Source organism: Pinus tabuliformis, chromosome X (genome assembly GCF_031772625.1).
Source record: "Pinus tabuliformis cultivar Carrire ecotype Pingquan chromosome X, CPIR1, whole genome shotgun sequence".
Lineage (NCBI taxonomy): Eukaryota > Viridiplantae > Streptophyta > Pinopsida > Pinales > Pinaceae > Pinus > Pinus tabuliformis.
Window position 1 is genome coordinate 91,480,730 of NC_142308.1, and position 21,865 is coordinate 91,502,594.

A 21,865-nucleotide genomic window follows, 5' to 3' on the forward strand; every position below is an offset into this window, starting at 1 on the left:
CAATATGTGGGACCACATGATCCTTGACCCCGTCCAACATCATGCACTTCACCTCCTCGTATTTCATGAGAGGAGCAACATCGACCGGAACAACAACCACTTTCAAGGCATAATCCTTGATGTGATTCTTGTCCAACACTGCCAGGATCTTGGCTTTCCAGATGACAAAGTTGGATCCTCCATCCAATCTGTCTTGATCCCTCAGTCCTTTAACTGCCATCTCTGCTCAAATGAGTGTCGAACAGGTTCTCTTCTCCCTCTCTCATTGTCGCCCCAACAAGACTCGGATCTGGATTTCTTTGGCGCTAGAAATCCTCTAAGGAACAAGTTCCTTCTAGACTCCCTTTAAGTCCTGATTTCCTTCACAAAAATCCTCTTGCCAAATAGTATCGAATCACCCCTTCTCCAATCCTCCTTTGCTGCTGCTCAGCAACTTGGACCTAGATTTATTTGGCAAGAAATCCGTTAAGGCAGTGAGTCCCTCTACCTCGGTTTCTTCTCCATAGACACTGTTCTGCAACAACAACAACATCGTCTCACCAACAACACAAATCGAATCTGTGCTGCTCCCACTGCACCGACAACTGACTGATCTGTGCCCCTCAGGCTTTGCGCTAGCCCAGAGAGCTGAAGTAGTCACTGCGTGAGCTCCTCTCAGCTCTACATCTCCTCCTCCTGGCTCAGAAAGCTGACGCAGGCACTGCGTGAGCTTCTGCGTCACTCCTCTAGCTACTCTGGCTTTGAAACAACGCTGTCACTTGGGACAATTGCCTCTTTGTAGCAGATTTGCTGGATCTCCCGGCTGATGGCTTTAGTGTCCTATGATTTGCAATGCTCTGATACCATGTGAAAATTTCTGAATCTTTACAAATAGAAATCCTACTGCAATCATTGGTTTAGCATCTCCTACTTGTTATTTCATTCAACAAGTTATTTAATTTATAAACAGTGATGAAAAACACTACTACAGACTACACTGACATATAGATCATAAATAGAAGCAATAGATGAGACAAACACACAAGGGACATTGTTATTTTTGGACAGCACGTCCCCGGAAAAACCTAATGCCGGAAAACCGGTGCAGTAGATAGAGGGTTTGTATTATTAAGCAAGCAGAATCTGAGTACAACGGGTTGCCTCTCACACTGGCTAACCTTTCAGAGAAATCTCGATAGCAAGAAATACATATAAGGGTTTACCTTATTCCCCAAGTCACGATTGATCCAATGAGTGATCTGACTCTCGGCAAACACTACGAAATCCTTGAGCAATCACTGCTTGGGCTAGCGTCTTGCCTCTAGGAGATTGCGTCACCCCTTTTGCTGGATCGATTTGTTAGAGGAAGACTGTTGTTCAACCCTCCCGGCTCAGAACCTCGCTTCTTCGACAAAATCTCGGACTTCTGACAAATACTTTGCACTGCCACTGCAAGAGACCCTCTTGGCTTGCGTCAGCACTGCGTGAGTCCCTCCTGGGTTGCGTAGGCCTCTGCACTGCCTCTTTGATGTTGCGTAGGCCTCTGCGCTGCCTCTTTGATGCTACTGTTGCCTCTCTGCCATGTACTCTTTGGTTTGGAACTCTTTTCCGATCCAAATCTCTGCTTATGCCCTTCTTACTGCAACTTAGATCACTTGTTCGATTTTCTCAGCAAACCTCGCCCTAGAAAAATCAAACTGATTGATCACTTGGTGTATCTCCAATTGACCCTCAAGCCTCCTCTTATACTTTTCCCGTTGATGAATCAACGACCGAGATTAAGTCCCTAATCAACGGCTAAGATTAAAACAAACTTGATCCTTGTCTCTTAGAAGCTTCTCACCCATATTTTTATTAATACCCATTAATATTTTTATTTTCCTAAGTTTAGACTTAGGAACCCCATTAAAAATATTAATTATTTTAATAAAGCACAAATTGGGTGGAATTTGGCCAAACGATTTCTGGGTTTTGGAGATCTCATGTATTCTAGCCCCACCACAAAATTTCAGAGCTAGAGCACATCCGATGCTACCCAAAATCAATAATATTGACACCCACAGGTGATGCGTTATGAACCATGGGACTCCAAAGCGTTGTAGAGCATCATTCATAGCCATGAGCACCTTTAGCACCCACAACATTCCTACATTTGCCTTATTATTCATGGGATGATGCACCTAGACTAGTCTGCCCCCAGTTGGATATATATATATATATATATATATATATATATATATATATATATATATATATATATATATATATATATATATATATATATATATGGTGTGGTAGTGGATCCATGGCCTAGATGAGGGTTGTTTCATGTATTGAGACATAGGAGGGCTAGAACCATCTTAAGTGTTCACAATGATGGAGCAGAGACAGGGATTTTATCACTTGGAGACCCATGAGACCTAGTTTTGTGACCCAAATCCACATTTGGGGTCCACGGGATGATTTGTAGGAGGTACATGGGCCAACCCCTAGATCTTGATTTTAGAGGCCTTCTACATTTGTCATGGCACGAAAAATCCTAAACGCCAACCCTCTAGATGCCCATGCAAGCATGACATCAACATTTCGACTAACATTTGTTCATTTTTCAATGTTCTATGCTGTAACAATCACTTATATCAATTCTTCTTCCAATAGCAATAAGCTATACAATATTTTTTCAATCTTCCAGTAACAATAAGCAATTGTAGATAGAACAATATGTTGATTTTTGAGTAGCTTGGGAGGTACTCCATGCACTAGGGTTCGGGGATTGGAGGGAAAATCGCCACAAGGGTCACTCGTGGGCTTGGAACCCAAGTGTAGGGTTTTGCACCAAGTATGGTGTTGTCTACTGTTGATTATTGTTTATAATTATTGAAGAAGAACATTAATAATAACTGAAGAATAACTAATACTCCTAAAAGGATTAAAAAGTGGTTATTGCTAAGAAACACTGATTCACGCCCCTCTCAGTGTTTCCATCATTTCTCTCTTGCCCTGATTCTATGTTCATTTAGCCATTAGCTTTGCCCGTAGTATTACAATGATTAAATACAAAGCTAGAAGAAAAGTATATTTTTCTACATCCATAAATCACACTTGATTTATTCCCTAAAGCTCTCATGATTTATTCCATAAATCTCATGCTTTTCAAGGTAAATTAGCTTTTTCCTTATGGACAAAATCTGTCCTATCCATAGTTTTTTTAAAACTATTCTATAATAATTAAAAGAACTAAGAATATTTACTATTAAGGAATTAGAATTCCTTTACAATATTCAAATCCCTTTTGGAACTTTTCTTCAAAAAGCTTGATGGCTTGGAAACTCTAATGCTCCTGCATCAGACTCCCAAGGTAGAAAAAATTCATGACCTCCTAGTCATGTGTCATTAATACCTGAATCCTCGTGGATCCAAAACTTTGTACTGTAACTGATCACCTACTTCTTCATGTTGCTGCTTTGTTTTTGTTATCGTTGTCTTCCTTAATCTTTTAGGTTTCCAAACTTTATGTTGTAGTTGTTCACTCTCTTTGTTGATGCACTCTTGTATAGATATTTTCCTCCTACACTTGACTACTCTTCTTACATTAGTGTGCAATTTCTCATGCACTTTCATCATAAACGTTCTCATCTTCTCAATTTCCATGTCCAAAATTTCCTCTTGCTGGTACATGTTACTATCACCACTCACTTGTAATTGAATCTCTAAATTTAAAATTTTTATGACCTCAGTGGTCATTTCATTGTTTTCATAACTTCTCTGCTCACACTCTTCATCATCATGCATCTTTTCCAAGATGTTTAAGACACTTAAATGTCTTCTCCCTTGTTGCTCCACAAATGTTAGAGTATTGCCTTCTTCAGAATTATAAATTTTGACTTCTTCTTTATTACTATCTTCAAAGAAAATTCCTTGCTTTATATCTTCTTGCTGAAAATGAAATAAAATTTCATTTTTACGAGACAAACTTGTCCCACCTTCCATCTTATCTTTTTTTTTTTTTTTACTTCGTCTGTGTTAATTTTTGTAGCATCGGATGTGTTCTAGCCACAAAATTTGGTGGAGAGGCTAGAATACATGAGATCTCCAAAACCCATAAATTGTTTCTGGAAATTCCACCTAGAGATAACTTAATTAGATTATTAACCAATTTTTAAATATTTCCTAAGCCTAAACTTAGGGAACTGGGAATATGGTTAATTAATTAGAATTAATTAAGTCAAGATGAGAATCATCTAGAAACTCACACGGATAGACTCCAAGATGATCCTAGCCATTGATTAAGATTTAATCTTTGCCGTTGGTGCTCCAACAATGGATTATAAAAAGAAGTTGATGGGCACTTGGAGAAGACACATCAGAAGTTCGATTTTCTTGGCAGATTGATTTCCAAAGAGCAACAATCGCTGCCGGAGAGCCAGAGATCGAAGTAGTGAGTGAGGGGCAGGGATAGTGAGGCTGGAGGAAGATTTCTAGATCCAACGAGTGCATTTGTAGAGAGGTAGAAGTACCACAATGAGGCTGACGCATAAGCCTCTAGAGGGCAGTTCGATTTAGCTTAAGAGAAGCTGAGTTTCAGTTCCAGAGGCCGGTAAAGGGTTCAGACTGCCAGAGAGACAATTTATCAACCAGTGGTAGACATGACGACTACAGGGGTAGCTGATTCAGGCTGAGTGTGGTAAAGGCTGTGCTAGGGTGATGTAGGCCAACACAGAGGCAGTTTGGACGGCTCACTTGGCGCTGCAATCAGAGCCTGGATTTGCCTGTGGGGTGAGGAAAATTTCTCACTAGAATTTTGCTAATATTTTTCTCTGTAGTATTCCCAGATTCAACATCTAGATTATTGTACTCGGAATTTCTCACTGTCGCATAATAATAAAACTGTCAGCTACTGCACCGGTTTTCCCAAGTTGGGTTTTTCCGGGGACAATTGTCCAAAAATAATGGTGTCACTTTTATTGTGTGTGTGCTAGTATTTTCTTAGTTTCCAGCGCTATTATTTCCGTAGTATTTTATTTGTGAAGGTTTCAGTGTGATTTATTCAGTATTTGCTGTAGCAAATAAATTGTTAAAATTAATTAACAATTAGGAGAATAATTTCCAATTGCTGCAATAGGATTTCAATTTTGAAATTTTCACACTCTGCATCAATTGTTCTTTGTCATCATCTCCCTTTACATCTATGGTTGTAATCTCACATCTTTCAACCATCTTTCCAACAATTTGATTTCCTCCTCAAATTTCATAAGCATTGAATCTGAATGTTGCTCCTGATCATCTACTTGATCCTTCTTTTGGCTTTCTGCATAAGCCAACTTTCTCTTACTCACTGCACTAACAAGTTCCTGCAATTGTGCACCATCAACTACATTTATCCATTGTGTATAATTTCCACTCTGACTACCTGCATAAAAAATGTTGTCTTATCTTCTTTCATAACATAAATTTGCTTATGTTCTTCTCTTATGTCTTTGGAAAGCATATCTCCACTTTGTATGACAGTTTTAAATGATTTTCTAGCTTCATCAACACTTGCAACCATACACAAATCATTAGTTTTAAAATCATAAGACTCTATGGTCTCATTTGATGACTCAGTGATCAATTCCTCATACTGCTCTAAACTTTCCACATAGTTCAGAAGATCTTTTGTAGATCTCTTCTCATCATCCTCATCACTATCCTCACCAAGTAATGGTCCCTGCTCTGGTTCACAAATGCACACATTCATCTTGGTTTCCTTGAGTTCTTCACTCCACTGAATACTCAATCTATGTTTCAGCTTTACCTGCAACTTGTGCCACTTCACCTTTTTCCGTAGCACCCATCCACATCTCTGGTCTTCAACATCTTGTTGTAGCAGCTCCATAAGCACATTCAACCGTGCTTTCATTTCAGCAAGTTCCCGTCTTCTTCTTGATGTCTTTTGCCTTGACATCTTCTTTCCTTCTGCTATGGCTTCCACTTGAACCTTTGTTATGACCCTCTATGGTCATCCTTCTCTCTATCTTTGTGAGCTTCTCCATGCTCAACAATGAACTGCAACCAAGCCTCTCCTCTGTAGCAAGTCTCCTCTTCTTGCTACTCAATACCTCATCAAGCTTTCTTCACTAGCTTGACCTTTTGGTATTTTCTCTGGTTCTCTCCTTGGAACCTTCTCGAGCACTCCTTTGCTCCTTTGGCTGTTGCACTTACTTGGTTTACTTCTTTGAAAACTTCTACTTGTTCCCTGCTTCCTCTTTTACAAGGTTCTTCTGCCACAATTCTTACTTCACTTGTTCTCTCTGTCATAGCTTACAAGCTTTGATCCACTATCACTCTCCTTCAACTGCTACTTGCAAACATCAATTCCTCTACACACATCAATTCAGAAATATAAAGACCAGTTTACCTATTGCAATGTTGCAATTCTCCAATCTCCTTTTGCTATGCAACTCTCTTCTCTCTTCTCTGACTCTCTTCTCGAAAGAGCTAACCAACTCTGATACCACTTATGCAGGAACATTTGAATTTTCCCTTCAAAGTTCAAATTCTCAATCTAGATTACATGCACAGATTTCATTATTTTCTCAATTAAATATTATTCACCACATCTCCAAACATTTAAAATAACACACAATAATACAAAGAGTCATACACAAAGGCTTTGGTGAATCTGCATTTCCATTAAACAAAGGAAAACTGTACATGCATAAACTCATATTCATACATTTCTCTCTTGGCCTGATTCTACATTTATTTGGCCATTAACTTTCCCTGTAGGACTACAATGATTAAATACAAAGTTAGAATAAAAGTATATTTTTCTACATCCATAAATCACTCTTGATTTATTCCTTGAAGCTCTCATGATTTATTCCTTGAAGATCTCATGATTTATTCCATAATGTTAAAATTGACAACCAGGGCAAAACTTCATGTGGGTTATCTTATTCATGGCTGATAATATTTTTATTAGATTCCTCTCGTCGAGAGGTGTAGGATTGATATAAAGATCATCCGATTTCGATAAGTATTCATGGAGATATGAATTTATTTTGATTATGGAATTATTATCAAGCCGACCTACAACTCATGTAGGCACAGAAGCCCAACGGTCGCATTTATTCACCCACCAACGTTGTGTATAAATATAAGAGGACTTTTCCTCATTTGGACTCACTCATCTCATCACATCTCTCTCTCTCTCTACTACGCAGAAATGAGTCTCTTCTCTACTGCGCTGAAATGGGTCTCTTTCTCACACATGTGAAGCCGGAAACTGCTGAAACTGACGCTGCAACTGCAGAAGTAAAGATTGACTTGCGTGGCCTAGAAGATCTCCTCTTTGGAACTGCGTTGTAGGTTCATCTGAACCTCCTCTGAAAACCGCAACTTTTGGTGGTGGAATGAAGTCAATCCGATGAACGGTTTGCAAGATATCGACTGTCCTAGTTTGAAGCCGGAAACTGCTGAAACTGAAGCTGCAACTGCAGAAGTAAAGATTGACTTGCGTGGCCTAGAATATCTCCCCTTTGGAACTGCGCTGTAGGTTCAATTGAACCTCCTGTGAAAGCTGCAACTTTTGGTGGTGGAATGAAGTCAATCCGATGAACGGTTTGCAAGATATCGATTGCCCTAGTTTGAAGCCGGAAACTGCTGAAACTGAAGCTGCAACTGCAGAAGTAAAGATTGACTTGCGTGGCCTAGAAGATGTCCTCATCTGAACTGCGCTGTAGGTTCATCTGAACCTCCTCTGGAAGCCGAAACTTTTGGTGGTGGAATAAAGTCAATCCGACGGTCTGTTTGTGAGATATGGTCTGCCCTAGTTTGATAATGAAGCCGCTAATGCTGATGCTGTTGATCTAGGGTTTGCTACTGCTGATATGAATAAGATTTATTGTACTATTTCTCTCTGCTGAATTATTGAAGATAAAAGAAGATTTGATCAAAGAGTTTCCCCACACATTGTGGGGTTTGTCCCTGGCTAGCCGCCACATCTTGTGTCTCTTGTCTTGGCTTGTTTTCTGTCGATCGTTTAATGTTCTATCTGCACTTTACTTTATGTACATGTGATTGCTAATCGGTGGAATATAATAAGAAAAAGAAGTAAACTGTTATAAGCATAGAACATACCATAACTTAACACATAAAGCTCTCATGCTTTTCAAGGTAAATTAGCTTTTGCCTTGTGGACAAAAGCTTTCCTATCCATAGTTTTTTGTAAAACTATTTTTTAATAACTAAAAGAACTAAGAATATTTACTATTAAGGAATTATAATTCCTTTACAATATTGAAATCTCTTTTAGAGCTTTTCTTCAAAAAGTTTGATGGCTTGCAAATTTTAATGCTCCTACATCACATCATCAACCTCCAGCCCTGGACTATTCACTTGGCCTTCTACATGATGTAGTTATATACATGTTTATGAGGCTGTCTTATTCTTGTATTCTCTATTACTTATTTTATCTTAGATTTAGTTTTGGCAATTTCTAGGATTTGCATTTGCATTCCCACATTGTACTCGTATTGGTTGTATCTTTCAGTACCATTGATTTATTTATGATCATTCGTTAGACATTGATAAACTTATCTTATCTTATCTTGTCATTTGTGGATGTTAATAAAATTATCTTATCACATGTATCTTAATAGCTACTTTGATTATAAAATGTGTGCAAAATTAATTTTCATGAGGATGTGTAGTATTAAGAATAAATTCAACATTTATATATTCTATTATAGATCCTTGCTGTGATTTTTAATAGACACTCCCTCTTCTCACGTCTTGTAATCTTGAGATAGCAGAGTCATAAGTTATTGTGCTTCTTTTATTCAGGACATTATTAAATACTTGAAGCGATGGAGACAAATTTTGTTTAGTGACGTGTTTCTCATACACTTATTTCGTGACTCTTGTCCGCTTGAAATGATTTGTAGGTCTGTTGTACTGAATTCCTAGAGATTATTCTGTATTCTCCAGTGTCTGACTGGTTGATTTTTATTTGTTCATTCATTCATAATAGTATTATAAGCCGGTTGGTAGTTTTGTGCCATTCCTTGGCCACTTCCAACTATATGATCCTCGTGTTGCCTTCTTGTCCTGCTTTTTATTCACAAATTATATTTCGACATAACAACGTATTTGTAGTGAACTTTCATCCTGAATCCTGATAGATGAACTCTTTTCTTTCCCATTGCTTCTGTTGTTTTGCACTTGGAATTACTGGTGTTGTCTCTAGTATGGATGATATCTATAGCCTTTAGTTTTAATACTGTCTTAAGACTTACTAAAATGCCGCCTAAAATATGTTTTGCAATAATTTTTAAAAAAATTGGAATTTCTAAGTATTTTATATAGTTGTAGAAAAATTCGTCAATATTTATGGCAAAAAAATGTATCCTTTAGAATTTGGGACAACCATTTTTTTTAGGAAAATAAGGGAAATTGGTCATTTTTTGTTGTTGTTGAAAAAATGTGGAAATTTAGCCCTTAAATTCTACTGGGTAATAGGTATTGATGTTTGGCTGTTGTGACTACTTCCAGGAAATCCACCATGTGTTGCTATTTTTGTCCAAAGCATTGATTTCTACTAGCCCTGTTTCAAGATACAAATTAATGTTGTAACTTGTTTCTAAAACAGGAATTCAATTGTAGGACAACTCTGCTGAGGTGTTTATGATAATAGTTTGTTGACAAAGCCGGGATATAGAAAACTTCTTGTAGGAGCTACAATATTGGAGTTTGGATGTGATAGTGCGATAATTTGATTCTATGGGCCTTTGATTTAACTTTTCCATCTCCATAAATCTAACTTTTGAGGATTTTGGAGAACTTTTCTAGTAATATTTATAGTCTGTTGTTCATTAACATGTTTTGTAAAACTGTCCATGGTGCAGAAAATGGACTTCGACGATTGCTGAAAAAGAGAAAGACCGGTTGACACCTGTATGTAATGAATTCCGTGCTTTTGTCATTTTACATTTAATGTAGTCATTTGATTCCATCTTCTAAATAGCGATATCTTAGCATGTCCAATTCTTACTGTAGGCTTCATCTTCTAATGCTTTTTTATTCAGATTGTTGAGACATTGGGTACGTGGTACTTGGGACCTGACTACTCAAAGGTGAGTTGGTGATTGGAGTTTAGATTTCAGAGGCTTTTACAATGCTGGAAAGTTGTATGTTCTAAAATGGGCATGTCATTCATTGAGTCATTTGCATAATTTCTTAACAAGTTTTTCACTGCAGCCAAACGATAATACTGAGATTTCACTGAAGGACATAGACAACTTGGCAAACAGCTCCTTTCCTCTTTGTATGCGCCACTTGTTTTTCAAGGTGATCTTCTGTGCTATTGCAATAAAATATTCTGAAATACTTGATTGTCATTTGCTCAAGGCACTGAGTAGAGAGCTTCCTATTGTTATGGTTTGCCTGAGGCTATTCTTTTTGCTGTATATGCAGCTCAAAGAGGACCACCACCTGAAGCATGGGGGAAGAATGCAGTTAGGACTCTTTCTGAAGGCATGTATCTCTCTCTGAAATGTTGCATAATATTTTGCCACAATTTAAGCAATTAAGATTGGTTTTCATCACTGATATGCTTTTGTCTTCCATGCAATAGAGACTATACTGAAGTTATCATGCTGTGTCTGGAGTCCCCTTCTTTAGTTTGATACAAGTGAATTGAAATATTGGTCAATTTATTTTTATGTTATATGACACACACTTCTGGAATAGTATGGGGCAGTGTTGCAAACATCACGAAAAAATTATGATAACCTTGCCACATCATGATTTTTCCGGGTGCCAATTTTATTGGCCCAAAAAAAATTGCTGATTTTTAAGTCTGAAAAAATCGGGATCAAATCATAAAAATTGCGAAAAAATTGCTAGTCTATCCAGAAAATTGCCTTAAGTCAAAATTTCTGGCTTTGTTTTTGTTGTTTTACTGACGTTTTTGGATTTTTTAAGATTTTTTTCATCTTCTGGATCCTTGCCAATTTTATCTCGATGCTGATTTTAGCAACATTGGTATGGAGCACTTGGTTTATATTAAAAGTAATATTTCATTGTTTGAGTTGTAGATCACTATAAAGATGATGTTATAACCTTCTAATTCTAATTAAATAATTCCTCACCCTTAACCTTAAAATTACTTCTAACTCTTATTAAATAATTCCTTACCCTTAACCTTGTGCTTCAACAACTTAAAGGGTGAGTGATCGATAATGGTTTAGCGTTCCATATGATTTTCATTGAGCTAGGATGATGCTTTTATATTAATAATGTGGAGTCAAGAGAATTGAGTTCAACCAGTTGTTAAAGCACTAAAATTTGTTGAATCTGCTCTCCTCGAAAGCAAGGGAAAAATGAAATTTTAATCTTAACTTTTCTAGGGCTTTGCAGGTCACATCTCATTAAATGAAAGCAAATCTTAATTCTGAAAGGGCTTTACATACGATGCCTAAAGGTTATCTTTATTTGTTTGCCCACTGTTTTGTTATGCAAGTATTATCCATTGCATGAATGAATTATGGCATGAGTAACATTATTTTTTTTGTTTGTATCTAGAGGAATCGACAAATGGGCTGGTATCGCACTCACGTGACATAGGGTTGATTCCAACTGCTACCACTATAACCTCTAGGTGCCTATGTATGCCCCTCCTGTAGGCAAATGTGAATCACGAGGATATGAACCTCGAACCTCTTTGCACATAACATTTCATTTTCACGACCATCACCAATTGAGTTGCCCCCTGGGAGCTAACATGAGCAACATTATTAATTGCTTGAGAGATGATTGCTTTCTACAATGATGCAAAGAGAATGAGGATGTTGCCTCCTATGTCTAGAGTTCTCTTGTAGCTCACCTTTTATCAAATGATGCCTACTTTGCTTACTCTGCCTTCTTATTTCACCTTTGTAAAAGTTTATTTTCAAATTTCACCAACCATGGGTTTCCCATAGGAGAAAACACCAAGTTTCGCTCATGGTTTAGCTTCAATAGAGAAAGAATTACAATGTTTCGCCACCAATAGAAACTAGTGTTTGCAAGGTAATAAGGTATCTTATCTTGCTTCTCTTAAAAGGATGCATCACACAACCAATAAAAGAATTTCACACCACTCATAGAGAGAAGTGGCAAAAATATCCTTTGGATTTTCATAGATGGGTGACAAATTAGACATTAAATTTTTCATTTTGAGAATGTTGAGAGTTTTTTAGTGCTTTTACAACTCAAGAAAAGAGGAATCAAACCCTACAAAATGAGCCCTAGTTCTTGGGAAATGAGCCCGCAGTATCTATTTGTGAAAATCACAGTGTGAATTATTTGGTATTTGTTGTAGCAAACTACAAATAAATTAACAATTAGGAAAATGATTTCCAGTTGTTGTGATAGATGAAATTTTCACATGGTATCAGAGCGTGAGTGATCAGTTGAGAAGCTCACAAGTGGAGGAGAGAATTTTGCTGCTAAGAGGGAGCAACAGGCTGAAATTCCTAGAGGCTGCGCAGTTCATTGACAGGCAGGCCGAATTGCCTGGGCAAAAAATTCGATTTTCAGTTGCAGGATTGGAAGAAAAATTCGATTTGCGTAGGATGGTGATTCCACCAGTCAGAGGGAGCAACAACAACTCAAATTTTCGCTGAGAAGTTTCCTTGGTTGGACACAGAGGGTTTTACAACAACAGAATTAACGTCGGGTGGAAGAGAAAAGCACACAAAGGGAAAAATTCTCTCAGGGAACTTCGAGTCTCAGAAGTTCAATTTTGCAGCAGTAGATATGAAGTAATTGAGTGCATATTTTCTCACTCTAGAAAGGAGTGCGTATAGCAGAACCGACATCCAAACGTAGGGAAAGAGGGAGTTTTCGACAGATTCAAAGATGGCCGCAGTAGGACTTAAGATCAGGATAGGTTGGAGGGTTCCTCTAACTATGTCATCTGGAAGGCTAGGATGTCCATCTTGCTAGATAAATATGGCCTGAAGCTCTACATAGACAACATTGTGGTAGTTCCCTAGGATGTAGATCAACTGAAGCAATACCAGAGGGAAATGGGGAAGGCGAAGCGGTTGATCCTTGATGGAGTTTGGGACCATATAGTCTCGCATATATCTGGCAATGATAATGCTAAACAAATGTGGCATGCTCTCGCCCAACGATATCAGGGTACTTTCAAATAACGAAATACGTCTCTGGAAGAAAAGTTGAGATGCATCAGGATGCAGACAGGGGAAGGCATAGATCCTTTCCTCACTAGGATTCAGGAGGTTCGGGATCAACTTGCAGTTGTTGGGGCAACACCTCAACGCTAGTGCGGTTGGCACTGTACAATGTCTTGGAGGATTGGCAAGTCTTCGTCCAAAGTATATTGGGCCGAGACAAGCTACTAGCATGGGACAAGATGTGGTCTGACTTGTAGCAGGAGGAGTTGAGGCGAGTTCTTCTAAAGAGCTCCATCAATGGGAGCAGTAGTAGCGAATCGAAGGGTGTAAAGGAGGAGGAGAATGTGGCCCTCGCATCAAAGGGTCCCAATCAGGGGCAGGGGGAGCAGAAGAAGAAGAAGGACTTGTCAAAGGTCAAGTGCTTCAGGTGTGGTGAGTTCGGTCACTATAGTACCTAGTGTCCTCTTAAGAAGAAGGACAAGTAGGAGAAGCATGATTAGCAGGCAACGTTTGTGGAAATAGACAAGCTTTCCTCTAGGATAGAGGAAGAGTTTACTATGTTCGCAGATATACATCCAGGAGTGAGGTGGGGTGATTTGGTGCTATATCCCCAGGGAGCTACAAAGATGGGCAGGGTCCTTGAGGATTCCACCTCATGGATCATTACCTGGCTACAGGGGCCCACAATATTCAGTAACAGGATGGATCAATGACAGTTGATGCAGTCAGTACCAGAGTGAGTTGCAGACTAGTAGTAGTCAGATGCTAAGGAGCGTAGTGTAGAGTTAGCAGTAGCGCAAATTCTTCTGTGACAGTGCAGAGGCTAGTAGCAGTTAGGACTTAGGAGACAAATGCATTGTATTGAACACAATTGATTCAGTATTTCAGATGCTTCTTTGTTGCAGTTGTTACAGTTGCAACAACAATAGATGAGAGAGAGTTGCAGTGCAGATGCATAGTTGACAGTAGTATGGCAGTGTCAGCAACAACATGAATGCAACATCAGAGTTGCGCAGTGGTTGGTGGGCTGCAGTGACCAAACATCAACAGCGTGACAAAGGATGATACAGAGACAGAGTGTTGTAGCAAGGCGTGCAACACTAGAACACAATACCCGCTAAGATGGAGTGTTAGTTTTTGTAGCATCGGATGTGTTCAAGCCACTAAATTTGGTAGGGAGGCTAGAATGCATGAGATCTCCAAAACCAAGAAATCGCTTTTGGAAATTCCACCTAGAGATGACTTAATTAGATTATTAACCTATTTTTTAATGTTTCCTAAGTCTAAACTTAGGAAAACTAGTTAATTAATCAAAATTAATTAATTCAAGGTGAGAATAGTCTTGAAACTCACACGGATCGACTTCAAGATGATCCCAGCCCTTGATTAAGTTTTAATATTGGCCATTGGTGCTCCAACAGAGGATTCTAAGAAGAAGTCGATGGGCACTTGGAGAATACACCGGAGATACTTGGAGATTCGATTTTCCAGAGTGGTAACAGTCAGTTGCGAGAGAGTTTGAGCTTCAGTGAGGAAGCAAAGTCAGTGAGGGGCAATGACAGTGAGGTTGGAGGAAGTTTTCCAGATCCAGTGAGTACATTTGCATAGAGGCTGTGATTTCTCCAGGAAGCTGTGTAGAGCCTCAAGAAGGTAGCTTGATTTGCTAGGAAGGAAGACGTTTTCAGTTCTAGAGGCTGGGTAGGGGTTCTAGAGTGCTGGAGAGACATTTTCCCAGTCAACATCATGCAAGACGGCTAGACTAGTAGTCAGTTCGGGCAAGAGTTGCAGCAAGCAATATTAGGTTGACACAGAGCCTGGGTAGGCCCAGTTGGACGACTTGCTTTTCAGAAGCAATCTGGTGCCGAAATTGCCTAGAGAGGGTAATTTCCCTCTAGTTATAATTTCTAGTATTTTCTCTGCAGGATAGCCAAATTTTGACATCCAAATTATTGTACTCAAAATTTCTCACTGCTGCATAATAATAAAACCCTCATCTGCTGCACCAGTTTTCCCAAGTTGGGTTTTTTTGGGGAAATTTGTCCAAAAATAACAGTGTCATAATTTTTATGTGTGCGCTAGATTTTCTCAGATTCCAGTGCTGTTTTTCTTCTGTAGTGTTTATTTGTGAAAACCACATTGTGAATTATTTGGTATTTGTCATAGCAAATTGCAAATAAATAGTTAAATAAATTACCAATTAGGAAACTAATTTCTAGTTGCTGTGATAACTGAAATTTTCACAGGACCAAGATCATTAGCGCATCTAAGTGAACCAAACTTGAATCTTAAAGGCAATTTAGTACTTCAAACAAGGATCCCCTTCCAAAATTGGGACCTTGATCTTGCAATAGTGTTTTCTCACTAGGTAGGGGTGGCTAAAGGTCAACCCTATTAGGTGCTTCCAACCCCCAAGGGGAAGTGACATTTCCCTAGTCCACCCTTCTTTTGGTAGTTGCTAGTGAATACTAAATAGTAATAATGGTAATAGAGGGGATAAGACTTCATGGCCAAAGGACCAACTGATGGTGTGTCCACATCCTGAGTGTATAAATGCGAGGAAGGAGCATTTGTGGATGCATAAGTTACCAATTTTGCCTTGGTTTTCTACCCCTCTTGTACGACTTTTACTTCTTGATTCTTTTTTTTTATTACTGCATATAGCTCAAGGGTTAGAGCTTGCCTTGTCTGATGTAGCAGTTGTATTACCCCTTAAAGATGAGTTAGTTTATTGCTCATTGGTGTTGGGACCATATTTTTAAAAACCAGTCAGCATGAATTGGAAACCAGTCAAACCAGTCGGTTCATTAGGCAACCGGGTCGATTCGGGCAAAAATTCGGTTTAAGGACGGATTTCACCAAAAAATCACAAAAAATTGGTCAAACCAGTTGGTTTATGACGAAATTGTTCGGTTTATGGTTCCGTAATAAACTGGCCGGTTCATCGCCAAGGCTGCAACAGCCGGTGACGGATCAACACACTCTTTTGGGAAGCTTCTTAGGTGTTTTGGAGGGAAAGTAAAGGTTGTTTCTCTCAAAAAACACCCTCTCCAAGCCTTTAAAAGGAGCTCAACCCCCTCATTTTCCTCACACATCTCATTTGGAGTTTTTGTGAGTTTCATTGGGTGCTTGGAGAGTGTTGAATTTTTGTTGGAGTAGTGGAACAATAGAGAGTTTGAGCTAAGTAGTAGCCGCCATGCCTCCAAAAGCCAAGGATACTGCATAGACTCATTGTGATATGATTGATGGCAAAATGATCTGCAAATAATGCCAAAAATCTATTGAAGGAGGGGGTATTAATAGGTTCAAGCAACACTTGGCTGGGATTGGAGGCCATGTAAAGTCACGTGGAACACCAAATGAAGTAAAAAGGCATATTAGGGCAAAATACCTTCAAGAGTTTGAGACTAAAGTCATTGAACCAACAGAGAAGTTTGTGACTCAAGCAGTTGCAAAGTTTGGGAGTTGAGACTCAACCAACTAAGTTTGATCATGATGAGAAGTTTCAACTTTCAAAGTTTAAGTGATAATGTTGATTACTAATATCATATATGTATACTTGTAGTAGGCCAGTGGCCCCATAACTTGCAGGCTTTGTTTTTGGTCTCTAGAGGCCATTTAGAGCCTCATTGATTATATATTTTATTGTTGGTATGTATTGCACTTGGTGCCATTTTGATATTTTTACCTTTACATGGTATATGTATGAGCAAACTTTGCATATTTTGTGTCTATTGGTTTGGAATCATGGTTTTAAATTTCAAAAACAATTTTTTTTTTTTCATTAAAAATTAATTATTTCATGTGTTTTTTTAAAATCGGTTCATTGAGATCTAACTAGTCTTGGTTTGACCGATTCCAGGTTGAAACCCGATTTATTAGGTGGACTGGTCCGGTCATTGATTCTTTCTTTTGATGTAGTGCTTAGGCGCTGGGTGATGGCCATATGAGGTAGGTAGAGCTGATGCTAGGATTTTCCCATGTGCTAATTCTCATGTCCCGACCATCTTTTACATTTTGATTTTTCTTTCTTTTGTTTTATTGTGGCCATGAGATGCTCTTTCCTTTTTCTGTTAGTTGCATCAACCTCCTAGGGCAAAGTTTCCAAGCCCTACTTAAGTTATGTGAGCATGTGAATGCCAAATCCCCAAAAACCAATGACAAGTTGTCCTTGAAGAATGGGGGTGAGTTATAGGGCTTGTAATGTAAGATGGAAGGTGTATTTATGATATATCGGAAAATGGAACTACGCCATCTCTATCATGGCTTTCCAGGTAGTGCCCCTCCTATATCCTAAAGGTCCTTAACGGAGGTCCCACTAGACTAGGATCAAAGATTAACTCCCCATGTGAGGTGAGAGAACAAGAATATGGTCAAGGTTTGTCAATCTTCCAGATCACACCATCATCCATACTAAATGCTTAAAACAAACAAGTATAAGCACCCGATTGCAAAATGATCAAAGTACCTTTGAACAATGTTTTAAAACTCCGACTTCGACTCCGACTCGGCCGAGGGTCGACTCCGACTTCGACTCCGACTCGTTATCGACTCGGCCGACTCGATTTCAATGACTCGGTCGTTGTAAAAAATACATTAAATATTTATTTTTTATAAAAACACATAATTTTAAAGATTTTCATTCATGTTTCCAAACACACAACATTAGAATATAGATAGAAGACAACATATTATCAAAGTAGGCTCATGAATATATCCATTATATCAAAATGGCACCCAGTGCATTGTCCAATACATACACGATGATGATATAGAGATCAAAACAAAAACAAATAACCAAGGAGGCTATAAATGGCCTCTACAACAAAACTCTGTGACCAGTACTACTAGCTACTGCTAGAGTTGCCAACATCATCTGGCTCAGTGTTACTTGGGAGCGGGAGCGAAAGTGGGGAGCAAGAGCGAAAACGGGAGCTGGAGCGACATTTTCAGAAGCTCCTGGTTTGGGAGCGAATCCTGGAGAAGTTCGACAACCAATGTCACTAACATCAAGGTACAAAGAGGGATTGGTGCTCTTGGTTAAATACGAGTTCCATACCCTAATACAGGACAAAATTCAATGGAAACATTGCAATCCTCCAATCCTGAAATCCTGAAAATCTGATAAGTTTGCTGAATTTTGAATGAAATCTAAAATTCTACTTTCTCCATATGAAATCCAATGAGGCCAGAACCACTCTCAAACATCCTGAGTCATTTCATGGTAATGTTAAAAATTTAAGTAAAAGGATGAAAATGAAGATTAAGGAGAATGTCACTTTTACTTTAAGAATTTAACATTACCATGAAATTTGAGTAGCATATCAATACTAGGAGAGGTGAATGGACCCCAAATAGCACTTAACCAATTTAGAAAACACCTTGGAGTCCCCAACAATCAGCTAAATGTTAAAAAGTTAATTTTTTTTTAGAAAATCGTTGTTTTTTGGGGGGACTGGCTAGATTTAATGACTCGGTCGAGTAGATGTGGAAACGGCCGGGTTGACCGAGTCATGATTGACTCGGCCGAGTCATGCAACTGACTCGGCCTCCCGAACTGGTTTTTTTGCCGGGTCATAAAATTCTTCAATGACTCGGATCAACTCGGCCGTTTCGGATTCGATTTGGCCGAATTTTAAAACTATGCCTTTGAATAGTAGGCCACCTTTGTTAGTTTTTGTAGCATCGGTTGTATTCTAGACACGAAATTTGGTGGAGAGCTAGAATACATGTATTCTCCAAAACCTAGAAATCGTTTATGGAAATTCCACCTAGAGACAACTTAATTAAAATAATTAATCTTTTTTTAATGGTGCCTAAGTCTAAACTTAGGAAAATTGATTAATTAAAGGGTATTAATTAAGTTATGGTGAGAATCTTCTAGAAGAAGACATGGATCGAGTTCTAGTTAATCTTAGCCATCGATTATGTTTTAATTTTGGCTATTGATGTCTCAACGAGAGCTTAGAAGAAGAAATTTGATGGGGGTTGGAGAACACACTTGAGACACCAACAATTCGAATTCATTGGCAGATCGAACTCTTGAGTAGCAGCGCTAAGTTGCCGGAGAGAGAGCTAGTGAGCTCGAAGCAGTGAGAGAGGGGCAGGGATAGTAAGGCCGAAGGGAGATTTTCCTGTTCCGGTGAGTGCATTGCAGAGAGACAGTGAGTGCCATAGAGAGGTAGCGCAAAGCCACGAAGAGGTAGTGCAGTGCTTCAAAGGTAATTTCGTTTTTACTAGGGAGAAGTAGTGATTCAGTGTCGAAGGGGCCGAAGTGAGAGTCTGGAGGGCTAAGAGGGTCTATCTTCCTAACAACAACTTATCAGATAGCGAGAGGGAAGTAGTTCCGAGTTGTGGGACACAGTATGCATAGGCTGATGCAGGGACTGCGCAGAAGCAGCAAAGAGCAGCTCGACTTGAGCCAAGGTCAGTGTTGGATCGCTAGCGAGAGTGATATTTTTCTCACTAGACTTATTGTCAGTCATTTCTTTGTATGGATTGCTCGATTTGAGCATCCATAGATTTGTACTCAGATTTACTACTGCATAATATTAAAACCCTCAGCTATTGCACTAGGTTTCCCGAGTTGGGTTTTTTTGGGGATAGTGCAAAAATAATTGTGTTAGTATGTGTGTGCATCTATTATTCCAACATTGTTTTTCTTCTTCAATATTTTATTTTGTGAAGGTTGTAGTGTATTAGTTTCGATATTTACCGTAGAACACAATAAATAATTTGATCAATTTATTTAAAAAATAAAAGAAACTTAATCATTTGTTGCAGTAGGATTCCAGATTTCCGAATTTTCACATGGTATTAGAGCACACAGATCATAAGTCGAACAACTCAGTAGCAAAAGGGAAGAGGAATTTCGAATCTCTGTAGAGGTAGTAGTTCGAAACCCTTAGAGGCAGCGCAGTCCCTTGGGCCAGGAGGGTCAGTTTCTGAGGAAAATTTATTTCTTTGAGAGAGTCGACATAGAATAGATTTTCCAGATCAGAGGTTACCAGAGGTAGAGGGAGACACAATATTTTTCCTTGCAGAGCAAATCTTCAGTTGGGACGCAGTTATTTTGCAATAGTTTGCTCGTACAAAATAGCGTCAGGAGGATGGAAGAGCACACACTGAGGGAATACTTTCCTCATGGAACTTCTAGCCCAAAAGTTCGATTTTTCCTAGCAGAGCAGTGGTAACTATGAGCAAATTTGACCACTCCAGCAGGGAATGCGAAAAGCTAGTCAGCAATTGCGCAGAGGAGAAGAGGAGGAATTCGACATTTTTGCAAAGATGGCATCAACATGGCTAAGAGATCAGAATTGATTGGAGGGAGCTTCCAACTATGTGATCTGGAAGGCAAGAATTTCCTGTCTTCTAGATGAGTATGATCTCAAAGCTTACATCGATAGTGTGGTAGCTATACCCGCAGATGCAGATCCGCTAAAGGCCTACAAGAAGGAGATGGCGAAAGCAAAGAGGCTGATTCTCGATGGGGTTCGAGATCACGTGGTGTCTCACATCGCTGACAAAGATATTGCCTGACAGATGTGGGAGGCACTTGCTACGCTACATGAGGGATCTTTTGGGCAACGAAAGATGTATCTTGAGGAGACGCTGAGATGCACAAGGATGAAAAAGGGGAGTGCGTAGACCCCTTCCTCACTAGGCTTCAGGATATTCGAGATCAACTGTCTGCAGAAGGATCAACGCCTCAGCCTATAGAGTTGGTGTGGTTTGCTCTCAACAACGTTTTCAAAAAATGGCATGTCTTCGTCTAGAGTATTTTGGGCAGAGAAAAGTTGCCAGACTGGGATTGTATGTGGGCTGATCTGTAGCAGGAGGAGATGAGGCAAGATTTGGTGAAGACCACCATCACTGGCAGCAGTAGTAGTAGTGGGACAAAGCAAGTAAAGGAAGAGGAGGATGTGGCCCTCGCATCAAAGGGGCAGCAGGACTAGCGCAAGAGGAAGAAGGACATTTCCAAGGTGAAATGCTTCAGATGTGGTGAGCTTGGCCACTACAACACTCAATGTCCTCTCAGGAAGAAGGACAAGGAGGAGAAGTAGGATCAACAGGCTGCATCCATAGAGATTGATAGGCGGTCCTCCAGATTGGAGGAAGAGTTTGCCATGATTATCGAGATACCTTTAGGAGTGAGGTGGGGTTGGTTTTGTAGCCCCAGAGAGCTACAGGATGGGTAGGATTCTTGAGGAACTCCACCTCATGAATCAATACCTTGCTACGGGAGCCCAAAACGTGCAACAACATGATGGATTAGTGGGAGTTGGTGTTGTCAGGTGCGAGACTGACAAATGCAGTAGCTAGTAGCAGGTCAGATACTGGGCAATGCAATGTAGAGTTGGCAATAGGGCAGATGGCACAAAGCAGAGTCAATAGTAACACACAGGCTTCAGTGACAACGCAAAGTCTAGCAACAGTCAGGACATAGGTGACAGATGCATCATACTGATCACATTTGATTCAGTATTTTGGATGCTTTTCCATTGGAGTTGTTGCAGTTGCAGCAACATCAGATGGAGAGGGAGTTGCAGTGCATATGCAGTGTTCGCAGCAGTTCAACAGGGCCAACAACAACCCAGTTGCAACTCACATCAGAGTTGCGTAGTAGTGATGGGCAGAGCAGCCAAACATCAACAGTGTGACAGGAGGTGGTGTAGAGGCAAGGTGTTGCATCAGTGGGTTGCAGCTCTAGAAGCATAGAACATTTT

The 21,865-nt window shown here is 39.4% G+C and overlaps 1 protein-coding gene across 1 annotated transcript in view; it reads left to right on the plus strand.

Moving 5' to 3' along the window:
• Positions 1-21,865, plus strand: part of LOC149138544 (putative DNA primase large subunit) — a 127,811-nt gene that overhangs the window by 55,145 nt on the left and 50,801 nt on the right. The window contains exons 10-13 of the mRNA XM_089446597.1: positions 9,867-9,915; positions 10,047-10,094; positions 10,219-10,308; positions 10,435-10,494. Of these exons, the coding sequence (XP_089302723.1) occupies positions 9,867-9,915; positions 10,047-10,094; positions 10,219-10,308; positions 10,435-10,494 (247 nt within the window). The remainder of the gene's footprint in view (positions 1-9,866; positions 9,916-10,046; positions 10,095-10,218; positions 10,309-10,434; positions 10,495-21,865) is intronic.